Raw genomic sequence first — 19611 nt, forward strand, 5'->3', positions numbered from 1 at the left:
TTCATGATACAATTACCCTTCAAAGGCCCACCTCTGAGATTCTAAGTGCTGGTACATTGGAAAGCAAGCCTTTAATGTGTGCATTTGTAAAGGACAACTAAGATGTAACTATAACTAATTTATTTTTAAAATTGAATTATCTAGTATGTATAAGTTATATATACAAACATAAGAATAGGTAGTAAGGAGAAATGTTGAAAATAAAAACATAAAACATGGAAAAAGCTGACAAGCAAATACCAGAAAAGTTAGGGTAGATAAGTGAATAACAAAATATTCATAAGGCTAGACGTCTAAGTATTGTCCACTTTATAGTTATCAGCTTTAGACGTAAGTTTCAGAATGTTCTCACTAAATAATATTACTATATTTTTGATAATAAATTAAGAAAAGCAAACATTCTGTCAGATGTTGTGGCACACATCTGTAGCATTTGGGAGACAGTAACAGTGGGATTACTCACTGCAAGTTACAGACCAGCCTTATCTACATGGAAAGTTCCAGGCCAACCACAGTTACATAGCAAGACCTTCTCTCAGTCACTACCACCACTGCCCCTGCCCCACTGAAACAAAGCAAGACAGAACAAAAACATATCCTATAGGAATAAGAAGTAGCCTTTTACTGTATTATAGCTGATATAATAGACCCAAACATAGCACCAAACTCAACAGTTACTGAATGAAGGTCTTGCCATAAGCAGTTTTGAAACTGACTGTGTGATACAACTTTAAACAAATCAGTGAAAAAAAATTAAACATGGATATAATTTGATCACAGTTATCTACTAGAAGCAATTTCATGAAGATAAATAGAATTACTCTATTGTTTAGAAATAATAACTTGTAGTATTCCATAGCTCATGCATCAAAGAACAAACATAAAGGGAAAATAAACAGATGTTAAGAATGTGAAAGATGATGGAAATATTAAATGTCTAAACTTGCTAGTGTAGTTGTGTTGTTTTGCTTTATTTTGGGGTGTTATGGTCTTACTCTGTAGCCTAGGCTGTCTCAAACTCTCCTCTGCCTCAGCCTCCTGAGTGCATAGGTTACAAGCATATACTACTGCACCCAGGCCTTTGAAATGATACTTGAAAGAGCAAACTATATTTTTTCTAAGATAGGCTTATAGCTGAAGAAATTAGAAAAGGAGCTGGGGAGTTGTTTCACTTGGTAGAGGGCCTACGTTCAATCTGCTGAACCCATGTAAACACTCAGATTGGTGGTACAAGTTTAGAATCTAAGTGCTAGCAAGGTGGAGACAGGTAGATCTTTGGGGCTCATTAAACAAATAGCCTAGCCTGCTTGACAAGTTCAGGCCAGTGAGCAATCCTAGTACAAACAGTAAGTATGAAAACGCAGACACCGCCTGAAGAACAATATGCAATGTTGTACTCTGTCTTTCACATGCATTTGAACATACATGTGCTACCCGCACTCAAGCATGTACATGCACAGATATGAGTAAGGTTGAAATAAGCATGAATCAATAAGAAATAAATATGAATGAAAATTAATAAGTTAAACTATGCTGGAATCTTATTTTAACCCAAAAAGTTATACTGAAAGACAGATAGTTCCTAGAAATTAAGTTCAAGGTAAATAGTCTCCAAAGCTAAAAAGAAATATAACTAATATGTTAAAACCTCCCTAAAAGAAGTTTTTCTGTTGACTTCTTTCCAAACATTGAAGGAAGGAGTTTTTGGGTGGGTGGGTGATTGGTTGGTTTGTTTTTGTTTTGTTTTGTTTTGTTTTTGTTTTTCAGTTATTTCATCTTCCTCACCTGTAGTTCCAATGTATTAGGAAGCTGATGCAGAAACGTGACTTTAGTGCAGAGATCAAAACTAGCCTCCACAACATACTGAATCTATGTTCAAAAAATAATTAAATAATTTCAAAATTGGAGAAAAATAGGGAATTTCTCATACTAGGTGTGAATAGTACCCTCCCCAAATATATATTCAGTACTAACTTCTTGTAGTCATGAACACCACTATATTTGGCAATAAGATATTCCCTGATATGATTAAAAATATCCTAGAAAGAGATATCAGGATTTAGAGAAGACACCTAAATGTAGGATTTTGAGAATCAAGTATGAGAGGCCATGTGAAGATGGATGCAAAGAATGAGATCAGATGCTTATAAGGCCAGGAGGCTTTGCTCCAACCTCAGAGGAAGCCTGGGTCTACCAGTCAATGCCTGGCTTGGGACGTTTGACTTAAACAGCTTTGATAGAATAAACTTACTTTGTTTCAAGCCATCAGATTTATGGTAATTTTTTGTGGCATCCATAGGAAACTAATATAATTCCATCCATGTCTTATGTGATTTAAATATCTGCTATCAATAAAAAGAGGAAGGATGATCACAGGTTCTCATTTCTTGTATAATTGCAAAACGTCATAGATATTATAGAACTATTCTAGCAATTCATGGGAAAGATGTAAACGTAGGTGTAGTACAAATGTGGTTGAATATCAGAAAAATCAGTTCATGAAGTTCAACACAGTAAAGGTAATGGAGAAACGTAACTACCTCTATAAATCAACTGAAACCTTTTAGTGACCCATATGCACTGATTCTGTTAAACTATGAATAGCTGATTGTAAGCTTGTTTAAAAATATTAAATAAGTGGAGAAAACTTATGTTCGTGGGTTAGATCTTTCAGTATCAAAGAGATGTCAATTAATGCTAAATAGATCTATAGAGCTAGTGCTTATTTTAGTACTGAAAAAAAGAAGAGTAAAAAGCCAAAAATACTAGTTATTCAGGAAGAAAAAGACTGAGTTACTATTCCTCTGTTGTTAATAAGGCATGGTGCTGGAGATGAAATAGCTAGTGCAGAGCAGATCTACACACTTTTATATAGAGCTGGCACTGAAGGTTAGAAGTGAAAGAGGAAGTTTTTAGTATGTGGTGTTGGAGGAATTTTTTCTCCATGTGGAGAAATTGAATTGATATGCCATGCATAAAAATTAAATTCAGGTTTATTAAAAAATAAATCTATGAAAAAACATAAAAATGAAAGATAGTGTAGGAAAATATGTTTCTATAACAGGTAGAAAAGTGTTGTTGAAGTATGTGCCCTAGAGCGAACAGTTTTAAAAGGCTATATTAAAATTTCAAACTTTAGTTCATAAAAAAAAAAAATCATGAAGAGGTAGGTGAAAAGACAACCTTCAAATTACAAGGAACAACTCTATCACATATACCTGATGAGAGATTAGCATTTAAAATATCAAACTAAACTAGGGTAGAAGGATGACTCAGCAGATAAGAGCATGCACTGTTCTTCCAAAGGACCCATACATATAATACATATAATGTAAAACAAATCTATAAAGTATCTAACTCACCACCACCACCAGGCCTCCCCACTCCCTAGGGCCTCAAGTTTCTTGAAGGTTAGGCAAGTCTTCTCCCACTGAGGCCAGACCAGGAAGTCCTCTGCTGTCTTGGGGGTGGGGGGATTGTACCAGCTAGTGTATGCTGCCTGGTTGGTGACTCAGTATCTGAGAGATCTCAGGCGTTCAGGTTAGTTGGGACTTCCTGTGGGGCTGTCTGTGCTCCTCCTCAGCTTCTTCTAGCTTTTCCCTAATTTAAGCATAGGGGTCCTCGACTTCAGCAGTCTAGTGGTTGGATGTAAGTATCTGCATCTGTCTCAGTCAGCTGCTTGCTGGGCCACTCAGGGGACAGCCATGCTAGGATCCTGTCTGTAAACACACCATAGCATCAGTAATAGTGTCAGGCCTTAGAGCCTCCCCCTGAAATGGACCCCAACATAGGCTGGTCACTGAACCACCTTTCCCTCAGTCTCTTCTCCAATTTTGTCACAATTTTTGACTATGGGATGGCAACCCCACCCCTCTACTTTATACTGGAGGTGGACTCTACAGAGTTCCCTCTGCTTACTATTAGGCATTTCATCTAAGGTCCCTTCTTTTGAGTCCTGAGAGTCTCTCGTCTCCTAGGTCTCTGGTACTTTCTGGAGGGTAATTCCACCTACCCCCACCCCAAGATTGCATATTTCCATTCATTCTGCTGGCCCTCAGAACTTCTTTCCTGTCCCCCCCCCCCCACCATACTTGACCCTGTTCCCCCTTTCCCCTCTCTTTCCCTCCCATCCAGGTTCTTCCCTCCCTCTGCCTCCCATGATTGTTTTCTTCTCCCTCCCAAGTGGGATTGAAGCATCCTCACTTGGGCCCTTCTACTTGTTAACCATCTTGAGTTATTATTATAATCTGTTGGATTATATTCTAGGTATTCTGTACTTTTTTTGACTAACATCCACTTATTAGTGAATACATACCACTTACTAATGGTTTAAGTTACCTAACTCAGGATGATATTTTCTAGTTCCATTCATTGCCTGCAAAACTCAGGATGTCCTCATTCTTACTAGCTGAGTAGTATTCCATTGTATAAATGAACTGCATTTTCTGTATCCATTCTTCCATTGTGGGACATCTGTAGTACATATTTTTTAACAACAACAACAAAAAAAGTGCCGCCCTTTGTTTACATTTTAAAGTCTGGCCTATAAGTGGCCTTTGTCCAAATAGCTGTGGCAAATACTGAAGATGCATGGAAGCCTTGCTGTTTATAAGTAAGAGTTGTTAAGTCTGGTCATCTCCAGCATCTTCAATATTATTACACTAGAGGAAAGTTATTCTGGGTTGTTTGCATTCATCTTAGAAGAGATGATCTCACAGATAATTAATTAGAATGGACTTCAAACAGGTAATAAGAGATTTCAAATGGCTGACATTTTAAAGACAGTTAGTGCTGAACAGTTCACATTATTGCTGTGTAAGTCTTATTCTAAACTGTTTGTACCTAGTATTAACACAGTAGGAGAAATTAATTTTTATTTATCACTCAATGATATTTTATATATCCTGCTTATATTTTTTGTATACCAAACAGAATCTGAGGATTTCATGTATATGAATTTAGTTTGTTAATCCTTTGAAGTGCAGTCTGATAGCTGTGTTTTATAACTAATATAGCAGAAGAAAATTTGTTTAACTCATAGCTACCAGGTAGTGAAAATCAGATTCAAGCCTACACAGTTGGCTTTGGATTCAGTTTTGTATTTTTCTTCCTTTACCCTAAAGATTGCTTCAGACTGTATTCTTGCCTTGAGTAATTTTCCCTTGCCTCTGTTGGTATACTAAAATGTCCAGTTTACCCATTCGTATAAATGCCATTAGGAAAGTGCCATTTATTTAAGTAGTTCTTTATAACCCCATGCAGTAGTGGGTAAAACTAGGCTTGGATTATCAGAACTACTTTTCCAGATAGAAAACTGGCATCATCTTCACCTTGTGGGTAGTAAGTAGCCGTTTTGGAATTTGTGAGTGACATTTTATCAGGTTTTAGCTTTGTTGTTTGTGGAGATCTATTCCGTGTGTCTGTTACTGTGAGACCAAAGGCCTCAGAGATCAATCAGAAGTAGAGCTGGAGATGCTGAAAAACCCATGGCTATAATGGACACAGTTTTCTTCAGTGAGCTTGCATGCAAGCATTGGTGTATCTAATATAAGTGATAGGACACACACATCAATGTCTACCTGGAAGGCCTGGTATTTATATAGGTGTGTTATGAAATCTGTCCCAAAGCTGGGAACGGTAGTAGTGGTACCCTCACTTGACCCTTGCAACGTAAGAGACTTTCTTCTTAATAGCCAGAGGGGTTTAAAGTGGGAATGTAGGTGAGATATAAAATGCCAAGTCATTGTATGTATTTGCTAATATAGAATAGACCAATTAAGTGTCAGCTATGTTTGTTTTGTGAATATACCTGTGCTTTCTTAAACTACTATATAATTGGCCTATTTCATTTCCTTTTGCTTGAAAAGTAGTCACTATAGGTTATAGGTTTCATTTCCTGGGCATAACATTTACAAGTGAATAACCTTTGGCAGATCATTTGTATTTTATTTCTCAGTCTCTTCTCCTCTAGAATGGTTACATCAGTTTCTATTGCTCCTGAGCAGCAGCAAGATTAATTAAGGCTATTATTATGCAGTGCTAAAGATATCCAGTGTGATAATCACCATTTCCATCCTTGCCTATGCAATAATGTAGTGTTATGCAGATGTGAAGCCATGTTATATAGAGATTGCTCCATCACGTGGCAGCAGCAGGATGGCTTTGCAGTGTTCCCACTTCCTGTCTACTGGGATGGTGGACAGAAACCTGAGCTTTACCAGACATTCCAGACTTCAAATTCTAGTCCTCTTACAGGTTGTTGGTTAAGAGTGAGGTTCCTGGAATCAGCCTACCAGGACATCTGGATCTGAATATTGGTTTTGCCAGTAACATTGGGCTGTTTTGAACTGTGTACTTAATGTCTTCTGCCGTGATTCCTTGGTTCATAAAATAGCATTAGCAGCCAAACCCTATTCACGGTAGTTCTGAGAGTATTAAGCGTTAGCACACAGAACGTAATTAAACTGTCTTCTTAGCAGTCTTTAATTGGTTTCAGGTTAGTTGTACTCTAGCTTGTATGGTGATGATTGTATAAGCTCTCATAGACACCTACTAAATACCAGTCGTTTACAAAACAGCTTCAAATTCTGGTGGTCAGGAGTCCAAGATAGTTCTCTAAGCTAAAGCTATGGCTTTTTTCTGGAGGTGTCAGCAAACAGTTCATAATCTATGCTCCTTCCTTTTCTGGCTTCAGAGGCTGCAATGAGTCTTGTCTCCAGTTTTCTCATTTTCAAAGGAGCGTTAGCCAGCCAATTCTTGCCTGGGTTGATTCCTTTGCCTTTTTTATTTGAAGTAGGCCCCCAGGATTCCACTGGGCCCCCAGAGATAGCCTGTAGCATATTCCCTGCTTTACAGCCAGCCTATATACTTAATTTAACCTGAAATGTGAATTCCCCTTCACCATGAAACTTAAGCATTTACAGGAACCAGGGACTAGGTCATAAACATACACGAAGGACTGAACTTAATACTGGTCATACTGTCATGATTGTGCTCCTATAAACATTCTCCCCCTCCCCATTACATACTCTATGACCTACTTAGTTGATGCCTTTAACTCATGCTCAGTTGAGACAATAGACACAGAAGGTGAAAAATCTGCTTTCTGTCCACATGTATGCACTTCACTGAACATGTCCATCTTCTCTTCTGTCCCAGCTAAAATGAAAGGAATGTCCTTCCCTATTGAAATCCTGAAATTTCTCAGCACTAGAAGCAGAGAGATGGTGTCTAGGTAGTTTTCTCCATCTAAAATAAAATCCCGTTTCTAACTACCTGTTATGTCTTCTCCTAGCCCTATCACAGACTCACTTTCAGCATTTGATCCATCAAATAGAAAAAACATCCTGATGCCTTCCACCACTGATCTCAGCTTCCAGTCTATTTTACTGCGTGTTTCTCCTCAGCTTCCTCTCAGCTGTCACCTTCCTAGTCAAAGTCACTGGCATATGTGTATACCACAACTATCGCCTGTGACCCATCCTCTCTTCTCCTCATCTATCTTCTACTTCCTGCTTTGCCCTACTACTGGAATGAACTTGCAGAAGTGAAATGGATCTAGGCCCCATCTTTTTCCCTTTAAAAACTTGTGAATGGCTGTTGGTTATATTAGAATAAAGCCTAAAACTTAAACAACATGAAAACTCCCTTTTACCCTGTTGCTGCTGCTCTCAGGGCAGCCTGTCCTACTTATTTCTCACACTGTGCTCCAGCAGTCATGAGCTTGCCAAATGTGCTCTGTGCTTTTGGCTCCAGAACCTGCCTCCCACCTATGCTCTTCTCTCTCTATTCCCAGACCCCTCCCTCGGTAAGCTGTATGACTTTTTCTTGCTTGTGCCTGTATGATTACCCCTGGCTAAGAACAGCAGGCCTTTGACACACCAGTTTATTTCCTTCAGAAGTTTCTTAGATGTGTATGTTTAAGATTAATTGATGAAATGATCACTATAGTTATGCTAGAGAGAAGTAGGTAAGAGTAGGAGAACCTCTTACCTTAATTGAAAGAAATAGGCTAATTCCCGTTCCCTACCTTGCTGCAGACATAGCTGTGAGTATGATGGAGGAAAATGTAGAAATGATCCTTTACCATTTCTTCATTATAAAAGTGTACTGGTACCAGTTAGCTCCTGGTAGTCCCGTGTGTCTACATTATATGGGCTTACTGATTTTGCTTGTTCTTGTCAACACATTTATCAGTTGGCTGGTCACAGATGGCAGATGAAGTGGTTGTGTGATGGTTTTGTGTATCTTCATGACTTGTGATAACTCTTGGTTTCTTGAGACTTTAGTAATGTGCTTTTCTGTTTCTTCTGTTTCAGACTATTCGGACTATGAAGACAGTTCCCTGGACTTTTTGGAAAGGTGTTCTTCTCCACTAACTAGATCTTCTGGAAGTTCTCTGGCTCCACGAAGCACATTTACAGAGAAAACTACAGCTTCTCAGTACCCGAGGGCAATTCTGTCTGTTGATCTTAGTGGTGAAAGTATGTGTGACTGTATGATAGTTTTAAAGACCTGCGATTCTCAGTGTGAAACTTTCTGCATGCCTTCTGAGTGCAATAGATGCTATATGTACCAGGTTATATTTTCTTTGTCCTGTTACTACCTGATTTTTTTCTAGGCCTAGCTTGTCTGCTAAGGGCAAAGAAAATGTTCTTCCCTTTACTATTAAAAATAGGCAACATGTGATTTTGATATCTTAATTTTCAAAAGTTTGAGGTAGGGGAGAGGATTAAGAAAAAGTCCCTCTCTTTCATCTATTCTCTTTACTAGCAGGTACAGTTTTGTTTGTTTGTTTGTTTGGTTGGTTGGTTGGTTGGTTGGTTGGTTGGTTGGTTTTTCCCATTTGGTCCAGTGGTTTGTAATCCTTGTTTGGTGCCTTTAAAATATTACAGTCTTGAATCCAACTACAGGGCAAAGAGGTAGATAACATAGGTGTATCCTGTCAAGATAGAGCAGAAGCTTGGTGGTTCTGGGAAACTTCTATTTTGGCTATCTCCAGAGCCATCAGGGCCTGCAGGTGGCTTTTGTTTGAGGCTACTGTAGGCAGGGAATGGAGCTGGAGTGATAACACCTGAGAGAGTAGGTGCTCACAGGCCTGTACCCTATTGCTCTTTGTCTATTATCCCTTGCTTGGAAAATGAAAGAGGCAGAGGATCTCAAACATAAGCATTCAACACAGCCACCTGGAGAACTTATTAAACACATTCTTAGAGCCTTGACTTCAGACTTTCTGCTGACAGATTTCCAGGTGATGGCAGCATTGATGATCTGGAAACTCTTTTAAGAACTCTGTTCTAGAAAATGTCAATGACAGCTGAGGGGTAGAAGTTTGAAGGGAGCAGATATTATAAAGCTGCTCAGAGTCATTTTCCTATGGCTTCTTCTGTACTAGTACAAGACGAACATTTATTGTGTATCCTACACAACTTCCAGCCCAGTGACCCAGTTGTTTGTCTGACAAATATGTTTTATACTTGTGAGTCAGTTATTGAAACAAAAATTTTTGGTTGACTTACTAAAATATGTATGCCAGTACCATGAAACCTGATATTTGGACCATGTATGTTTATGTTAATTGCATGCTACTTTCTTTTAGTTTAAAATCTGTTCTTACATTATTATTGCCATTCATTTATTGTCTTGCTGTGTAGCCCAGAATGACCTCAAACAATTGATCATCCGGCCTTAGTCCCCAAATGCTGGGTTTAGAAGTGTGAGCTACCATGACCAGCTAAGTAGTTGACGTTTAATTGCCTTTATCATGACCTGGTTGCACAAATCAACCATGTCATATGTTGTGTGTAAATGCCTAGTATAATGCTTGGTATATGTAATGCAGTGGTAGCTGATTAAAAGGGTATTACCATATACTACAAATAATAAAACTCATTCTTTCATGACCAAAAAGGACTAATATTTGGCAACATTCAATCAAATGTTTGCAAACTGTATAGAAACTAATAAGTTTCATTGTTAGTGTTAGCCTTAGCCATGACCTGTTAGCAAGAAAAATGGTGGCTACTCAGTATTACTTTCAGCAGTGTATGTAAACTATAAAAAATTTACATTTTTTTTGTTTGTTTTTTGTTTTGTTTTGTTTTGTTTTGTTCTAGAGGCAGGCACTCAGTTTGCATGTGTTTTCTCTGCTGAAATGCTTATACTCACTTCCTAAAGCCCCTTTTCGATAAATCACATAGTCGAAGTGGTGTGCACTTTTATGTGTTCCAGACTTGTCAGATGTGGAATTCCTGGATGACTCTTCCACAGAGAGCCTGCTTCTGAGTGGGGATGAATACAACCAAGACTTTGATTCAACTAATTTTGAGGAGTCTCAGGATGAAGATGATGCTCTTAATGAGATTGTACGGTGTATCTGTGAACTGGATGAGGAGAATGGCTTCATGATCCAGGTACTTGAGCAGCCTCTGCCCTGCAGTTCTGGATCACTGTGGGTGCTGAGCAGGTGGACCAGAGAGCTTTTCCTTTCATTAGCCATCCCTCAAAAGGTAGTTTCGAAAACATTGCCATGCTTTCAATTCTAGCAGTACTGGTTAGGAAATCTCTGCATTGAATCAAGTAGATACTTGGCTTGTGAGTATTACTGTTCACTTTAGGTAGTCTGTAACAGATTGAGGCCTTCATGCTGAAATGTTTGAAGACCCTGAAGGTGGGTCTTCCTCCACAGTGTAGAATTTGGCTACACCATGTTTTTTACTGACACTCAATAATCAGAAATGTATATTTACCCTTTGAGGAATGGAAATCAAACCCAAATGTCCAGAATTCCCAAAAGAAGAAAGAGAACTTTGTTGCAAGGGTTAGCAGCTTATAAAAGGGTGTCTCTAAGAAATCAAGGAAGCATGGCCCGCAGTTGTGTTGATTATGTAGAAAAATTAGGAGACATTGGTTACAAGATTAAAGAAAGTAACCACCTTTTTTCTTTGTTAGTGGTGTTCTCAGATAAAGGTGCTGTGAATTTAGAGCTTTACCACATGACTGTTTAAGTGTCCTTGCACAGACATTTTACAGATTTGCTTCAGTAAGTGGTTTTTTTTATGATTTATTAAGGCATATTTTAATAGATGTGATATAAAGAAGTTCTTGAAGTAGTTGAATATTTCATTGATAAAATTTATCTTAAATATGACTTTTTCTTGTGGCACATAGGACTTGAATTGGCAGGACAGGAGGGCAGGCCAGCTAGTTAAAAGGTGACAATGTGAGTCCTTGCCTTGCCTTGCCTATTCTGGTCTGCGGGTGCCGATTCTTCCAGCACTATGGGTCTCTTCTGTTCTCTGCAGTGTGAAGAGTGCCTATGCTGGCAGCACAGTGTGTGCATGGGGCTCCTGGAGGACAGCATTCCGGAGCAGTACATCTGCTACATCTGTCGGGACCCTCCGGGTGAGGCCCTCCGCCCCGTGTGGGTTGTGTGACGCGGACTCCAGAGTATGGCCACTGTGTAGAGCACCTGCACTTCTTGGTTAGCTAGACTCCTCTGCCATAACGTGGGTTGAAGATACTTTTTGACTGTTACAGCATGACTTCCATAGTAATCACCTGCACAAGCACATTTTGTAAATATATTTACATACTGACTACCTTACCAAAAGGGACATCATGACTTTCTCTTGAAGCTAGCTTTTGTCTACTCCTGAGTATTGATTTCTAGCTAGGATTATTTGTGCTGATTTGAATGGACCAGTATTCATTGCCTGCTAACCATCTGATTAGTTTTGAAAAATTTACCTAATTTATTGCAGAGTAAATGGGATTCCACAGCCTTACTTATATCTTTTATTTCCCTGATGGGAAGTCATATATTTGTGACTGAAGAGGTACCACTGAGTGGTATACTGACATGAAAAACTTTTTTGACTCTCAATCCATTGTACTTGCATTGTCATGCCTACTTCTATACTAAGTAACACATTCTGCATGTAGAATATATTTTCAGCTATCAAAGCAGAGAACAACTAGCTATTAGGCAGATGAACTGGTCTCATGCTCACTGAAAGGATAAAGGAAAAAAAATTAAGAAGCAACATAGGGGGCTGGTGAGATCGATTAACAGTTAAGAACACTGGCAACTCTTCCAGAGGTCCTGAGTTCAATTCCCAGCAACCACATGATAGCTCGTGTCCATCTATCTGTAAAGGGACATGATGCCATCTTCTGGCATCTAGGAGTGCATACAAATAGAGCACTCATATATTTAAAGATAAATAAATAATTAAAGGGGATAGGAAAGTGGTTTAGTCCATAAAATGCTTCTCTTAAGCAGGAGGACGTGTTGTGATCTCTAGTATCCGTGTAAAATGCTGGGCATACCTATAATCCCAGTAGTGTAGAAGTAGAGAGATAAGGTATCCCTGGGCCTTGCTGGAACACCAGTCTAGCCAAATCAGTGAATTCCAGATTCCATGAAAGAGCCTGTCTCAAAAGCTGAAGTAAAAAGTGGTAAAGAAACATAACTTCTGGCCTCATATGTGCAAACAAAGAACCAAGAGATTATTCAGAGCTATGTGAATATAAATGTTTTTATTATTTCTACTTATATTATAGATATTTGCTATTTATTGTATGTTTCAATAACAAATGTAGACTTTTCATTCAGTTGCATTTATTGGATACCTTTTATCTGTAAACACTGTGGAAAGATGACTGATTCAAATTATTCATCCATCTCATAGTTAAACAGACACAGGAGCATCTAATTGTAAGAGGATCCAGTATGTATTAGCATCGAGCTCTAGAATATTGTAGGGTTTTGTGAGATCATTGTCATGAAGGCAGGATCCCTACTTGTTCAACTATAGCTTTGTTTTATCTGGGTATGAGCAGAAAGTGAAAGGAAGGCATATGGTTCCTGCCAGCCATCTTGGAGGAAAAGTGGTTGGTAGATAATAATTGAAAATAGTGTATCAGGGTTCCCTTGGAAGGATGTCACCTGCCACTGACCCCGCAGTGACATTCCTTCTCCTCATATGCTGGCAAAGCAGAAGTGCTGAGAGGCTCTTGTCATGTCACCCTTCCTCAGCATACTATTTGAGTTTGGAGTCTACTTTTAGTGGTAGACCTTGTCTTGTCCACTGAGGAGAATTAGTGGGAACGAGGATCTGGATAAATAGAATCCTTTATGACTTCAATGTCAACTTCATCCGCAGGTCAGAGATGGAGTGCAAAATATCGTTATGATAAGGAATGGTTGAATAATGGAAAAATGTATGGGTTATCTTTTTTAAAAGAAAATTATTCTCATCTCAATGCCAAAAAAATAGTTTCCACACATCATCTTCTTGCTGATGTCTATGGTGTAACAGAAGTACTGCATGGATTACAGCTTAAGATTGGAATACTAAAGTAAGTGAACTGAGCCACAACACACTGCCTTGCACATTTTTAAAAAATTATTTATTTTATGTGTATCATTATTTTGACTGTTTTTATGTATATGCACCACATGGGCATGGTTCCTTCAGAGGCAAGAAGAGGGTTAATTCTTAAGAACTGGAGTTAATCACAATTATAAGCCACCATATGGGAGTTGAGAACTGAACCCAGGTCTTCTGCAAGAGCAGCAAGTGCTCTTAACCAGTGAGCCCTCTGCAGTCCCATTCTTACAAATTTGAATACAAATCTAAGAAATAAAAGCATAACATCAGTTAACCACAAATGTAAAAACTAACTAAAAAACAAATGCAGGCAAGCTTTTAAAATTATTTTATTTGGGGAAAGTTTAAAAATAAAGCTGTCTTTCTTTACAGATCATATGATAGCTTATCGAGTAGTCTTTTGGAGGTCCACAGTAGCACTTCAGAAGACAGAATATTTAAAAAGAAATCTACAGTAAGAAAATGTTGTGTGGTGGTAGTACAGACCTTTAGTCCTAACACTCAGGAGGCAGAGATAGACACAGATGGATCTTTGAGTTTGAAACCAGCCTGGTCTACACAGTGAATTCCAGGATAAACAGACAAGACTACACAAATAAATCCTGTCTTGGGGTGAGGGAAGTAAGAAATGAATAACTCTTTGGATGATGACAAGCTCTGTCTACCTGGTTCATATACTACTATTAAAAAAAAATTAGAGCTAATATTCTGTACACAGAGCTAACTGTAGCTGATATGGTGAGTCTGTTTTCAATCTCTGATCATAGTGTGAGATGAATTCATTCTATGAGTGTGTATTCTTTAACTACCTTGAGACGTACTCAGGGAGGGTAAGGAGGCAGTAGATTCGGATCACCTTTGCTGCTGTGCATCCTAACATTTTATGCCTTCAGATAGTTCTTCCTTAACGAAAGCCTATATCCTTCTAAGTAACATCTGGATAGTTCTGAGGCCTTCTAATGCCAGACCATAGTTGTTTAAAGAATAAAGGAGAGAGCCTTTTATTTTATATAATGTCCCAAGATTTGCCACATCTGCATTCTGAGGCCTCTTGTATTAGCTAGACAGCTTTATTTTATGGGAAATGTTTCTGTACCTTTTCATTTCTGCAGTGCCATTCTTCTTTGCTTCATTATTCACACTTGATAGCAGGATTCACATTAGTGAACCTCTTTCATGCTATAATAACTTCTGCCCCCAACCAAATGCCTTGGATAATTGGAATTTTATTGACACACACTTCCCTTAGTATGTTGACCAACCATTCCAGCTATACCAAAGCATAATTTCTAAATGAATTATGATTTCTTAGACATCCAGGTCTTTTAGTTTCCCTAGCAGATGCCTTTCTATCATTTCCTGATGGCTAGATTTGAGCCTGCTCTTTTTGGTACATTGCATGTGTACTGAAACTATCATTATTTTTAGGTATACCTTGGGTCTTAAAGTCTTCCTGAATTGGGATTCAGGTGTGTGTCACTAGGCCCAGCTATAGGCATAGGTTTTCAAAGGGTTAAAACACCTGTCCTCAAATGGCATGGCAGGATTCATTCCACTCTACTGTGGAGCCAAAGAACTAGGTTTTTTTTCTAGTATGCCTTCTACTATTGAGAATTTTAAGTGACTATTTTCTAGATATTAAATTGCTAGAAGTTTAAAAAACAAAGGGTTATAAACTAAAAAATTATAAATGGGTATTACTAGAAGAAAGCTAATTTGAATCTCATTTAGAAATTATTACTTTGCAGCCATCTTTGAGCTTGTAGGACATTGGTTCTCAACCTTTGGGTTGCAACCTTTTAGGGGGTCTAGCCACCCTTTCACAGGGGTTGGGTAAGACCACTAGAAAACACAGATATTCGCATTATAATTTCTAACAGTAGCAAAGTTACAGTTATGAAGTAGTACCAAATTAACTTTATGGATTGGGTCACCACAACATGAAGAACTATATTGAAGGTTCACAGCATTAGCAAGGTTGAAAACCACTACTTTAGGAGGAGTCATACCTTCTGAGTAACCTTGCACTTAATTCTGAGTAGAGCCCTGTATTGTGCTACAAACTTCACTACACATGATCTAATTCTTACTTAAAATGGAACACCCTAAGTGAGCATAGACCATAGTTGTGAGTATAAACAATGAACCTTATTTGGAGGCCAATTGTACAGCAGCTAAAATAAAAATATATTTTATTCTGCAGTTCTGTATCTGGAAAGTGATCTGACTTTCCAGATGATACACATCTATCCATAGAGAGCTGATGGGATGTACTAAACTGGCAATTAATACCATGTAACCATTAAAGTTTAAATAAAGAATATCTGTGTGTACTGATGTGGCAAAATGCCCACCGTGTGCTGCTTAGGAAAAAGAAAAAGTAAGGTGAGGCCTACTTGTAGAAAAAGAAAAAGAAATGTACCCCTCTTTTTAAAAACAACAGCAAAAAGATTTAATTGTTCTTATTTTATGTGTGAGCACCCACGTGTATGTATATACACCAAGTGTGTGCCAAAAGAGGGCACTGAGTCAGTCTTCTGAAAGTGGAGTTACAGGCAGCTGTGAGCCACCTGATGTGGTGCTGAAAACCAAACCAGCTGGGTCTTCTGGGAAAACAGAAAATGCTCTTAGCTGCTGGGTCATCTCTCCAGCCCCATATTTTCTTATTTTTTATAATTTTGTATGTATAAAAAAGTCTGTAAGATCATATGTCATTTACAATTGCTATAGTGGAATAGACTTGCTTTTTATGTGTTCAGTTGTAATTTTTTTCTCATGAATAGGGATGTCTTTTTGATTTTGATTAAAGGTTATAAAATATGTTCACATAAACTTTATATATCATATAGTGACAACAAAAATTCTATAAAGAAATGTATATTTCAAGCAGTGTCATTAATAATCAACAAAATTAAGTTCATCATTGATTTTCTGAGTATTGTATCATTCAAACTGAGAGGACTTGGATTTTGGATAAAATGTTAGAGGAGTCAACTAAAAGGACAACTTTGTCTTTGATCCTGACCCCTTCTTCACATGGTTACCAAATTTACTACAATTTTTAGCTTGTTGCCATTCTTTTCATGAAGTGCTATTTCTCCATTTTTGTTTTAAGGAATAAACATCATCCTGACCTTCGTCTCTGGGCTTATTCTGGGAAGGGGAAAGACCAAGATCAGGTAGTAGCTGGAGCAGAGAAAAAAGTAACACTTCAGGACACAGCTATCTCAGAGGGAAAGAAATATGTGCAGAACCACAAGGAACCACCCCTGAAAATGGAAGAAACGTACATAACAAGCGAACACAGCTATCAAAAGCCGCAAAGCTTTAGTCAGGACTGCCAGTCTCTCACTGACCCTGGAAGCTCAGATGATGATGATGCTAGCAGTTTTGAAGAAGATGGGGAACTCCATGTGCCAGATAAAAGCCATCTTCTGTACTCAGTAAACGATCGTGGAGTGTCAGAGAAGGTAATGGTTCTCATAAAGCAAGAGAAGAAACTGATGGAATTAAACACACCTAGTCTTCGGGCTTTGCTAATATGTAAATACCTGCTTAAAGATTTCCTTTTCCTTTCTCCACCACAAAACATCATCCATGTAAACACTGAGTTGTTATAACCCATTTAACTGCTACCCTAAAGTTTTCAGTTCCTAAGCATACTTAGATATCTCTAGAAATTAATGAGCCACATTGTATATCAAAAGGAAAATGAATTTGTGTGTAATCATTCAAGTTTATATGGAGTCATAATTTGTCTTCCTTTAATGTGTTTTGGACAGAGCATCACACTAAAGCATATGTGTCCACATATCAATCCCATTGTGCAGTAACTGGAAACATGTCTCCTGTTTGTTGGGCTTAGCATTGAGATTAAAAGGAGCCCTCAAGCTTTATTGGTTTTTCACTAGCAAGTCCACTTTTAAATTAGTTCTTTGTTGTTCTGTCTTTTTTAAATGTCAAGTAATTATCACCAGAAGTTCATAACTGAATTTGGAAAGCTTATATGTTATGAAACTTATGGTAAATTATTTTGACAAATTAATATCCTATGAAATTAGTTACCTTTGGCAAATCTAAATCGATATTTTATATGTGTATGTTTTGCATTCTCAAGTTTTTCAAAGATTCTTACCTTCTGTTATCTCATCAGTTTAACCACAACAGTAAAGGCCAGTTTGCCATTAGCTGAACTTTTAAACTAATCTTTGACAGTTAAGTTGATTTTTTTTTCCAATAATTACTTTGCTCTCACTCCATTTGTGTCACCAGTTAAAATTAATTGAGAAAGAAAATGGCTCACATCACTTAGTCATTCCAATTATGGAATGGAATTTTCATTTACTTAGCACATTTTACTAGAACCTTCTTCTCTGGATCACACTCTAGAAGGCATGGAAAATGGATATAGAGGCACCTTTATTTTAGAAAGGACACCAAATGGAATTTGATGGTGTATAAGATCTTTCTCTAAAGATTTTCTCAGAGTCAGATTGGCTTTTGCCTACCTAAGTAGTGTAATAGATTTTTCTGTATCCTTCTCATTTTGAAGTGGCATTTCATCCAGTTCTCTGTGTTTTGTTTTCTTCTGTTTTGTGCTACTTTTCCCACTGGTCCTTTGGAGAAGAATCCAGCTTCAGGGAATAAAGTATTTGTTTATAATGATAAAAAGGGCACGGAGGGCCCAGGAGACTCGCATCTTCAGTGGCAGCTAAATCTTCTCACACATATAGAAAATGTGCAGAATGAAGTCACCAGCAGGATGGACCTCATAGAAAAAGAAGTGGACGGTAATGTAGCCAAGAGCTCAGGTGTAGCTACTGTCATGTGTTTAGTGTTATGAAGAAGCTCTTTAACCAAGTTGTAGGATGCAAACTACAGATATACCACCTGACTGCTGAGTTGTCTTTTTCTTTACACTGTATTTAGCATATTCAGGATGTTGTAGGCTCAATACAAGATAACTGGATATTATCCTTAGTGATTTCTTGTCTGTTTTGTTTTATTCTTAACATGGATATTTATTAAATACTGCCTATATGCCTCATTCAATATAGAATATTTGTGAAGTGTTTGCTAGTTTCATTAAAGAATATTTTCTATAAAGTCAGTATATTCATTTCCACTTTGGCTAATATTTGTTGAGTAGAATTAACTTCTACAAGTTAAGCAAGTAAACCTTAAATTTGCATACAAATTTTCAATAGATTTTACTCACATTTTTATAAATTTTATTATCACATAGAAACTAAAAAGTAGGCAGAAAAATACCCCCTTTTTATATTTTGAAAAACTGGAATAAATTGAATTCCTGGCTTCTCAATCTCATATGCTTCTTTTGCTCTATTTTGTCCTGATCACAAAGATCATAGCCTGCCTCCAGCCTTTAGTCCTCTCTCTGTAAATTTTACACTGTACTAAGTTGATATATACTGTATTTCTACTTTTTTCTCTCTTAAGAGAGGAAGTGGATACCTATTTCAGAAGCATCTTGCATTTGTTTTTTAATTTGATTAAATAGAGTTAGTTTCTCTTAGATAGAGTTTTGAAGAAATGAAAATGTATCTTAACAATTATATACTTTTAATAGATTTTTTTAAAAGAAACAATGACAAGTGAGCATATAATTGATTAATTGAAATCTGCATAGAATTTGAGTTTACTTGAGAGGGGGGTGTCGTATTTCAATAAAGTGTAATCCTGGAAAGGGTTCTGATAAACCTCTCCCTTTTCCTTTGTTAATGAGGAAGATGACACCTGGGGAGATCAGTAGGAAAGCACTTACTTTGCAAATATGGGCACCTAAGTCCAGATTCATAAAAACCATGCAAATAAAAGCTAGGTGTGATAGTATGCACTTGGAATCCCAGCAGTGATGAGGTGGGAAGTGGAGGCATGTTAATTCCTGGTACTTTGTGGCCAACCAGCCTAGCTACTTGGCAGCATTCCTGGCCAATGAGAGACCTGATCTCCAACAAATGATAGATGGTGTCTAAGAACACCTACTTTGTCTTCTGACCATCACATGCACACACAGTCATACTCCTGCACACATACATGTGCACATGAACACAAGGAGAAGATGAAATGGAAACTGTATCTAAATTAGTAGAAAGTTTGAGCAGGCCTAAGGAACTGTTATGTTCTGTTTCAGACAAAAAGTGAAGGAGACATACTAATGAAGTGTGTGTGTGTGTGTGTGTGTGTGTGTGTGTGT

General features: G+C 37.8%; 1 protein-coding gene across 7 annotated transcripts in view; it reads left to right on the forward strand.

The window, feature by feature from the left end:
• Phf20l1 (PHD finger protein 20 like 1) overlaps positions 1–19611 on the forward strand; it is a 70816-nt gene that overhangs the window by 47595 nt on the left and 3610 nt on the right. For all 7 annotated transcript variants that reach the window (XM_034516050.2, XM_034516051.2, XM_034516045.2 and 4 more), the window contains 6 exons: positions 8319–8483; positions 10231–10412; positions 11304–11403; positions 13167–13362; positions 16510–16864; positions 18022–18184. In XM_034516050.2, the coding sequence (XP_034371941.1) occupies positions 8319–8483; positions 10231–10412; positions 11304–11403; positions 13167–13362; positions 16510–16864; positions 18022–18184 (1161 nt within the window). The remainder of the gene's footprint in view (positions 1–8318; positions 8484–10230; positions 10413–11303; positions 11404–13166; positions 13363–16509; positions 16865–18021; positions 18185–19611) is intronic.

This window comes from Arvicanthis niloticus, chromosome 13 (assembly GCF_011762505.2).
Source record: "Arvicanthis niloticus isolate mArvNil1 chromosome 13, mArvNil1.pat.X, whole genome shotgun sequence".
Lineage (NCBI taxonomy): Eukaryota > Metazoa > Chordata > Mammalia > Rodentia > Muridae > Arvicanthis > Arvicanthis niloticus.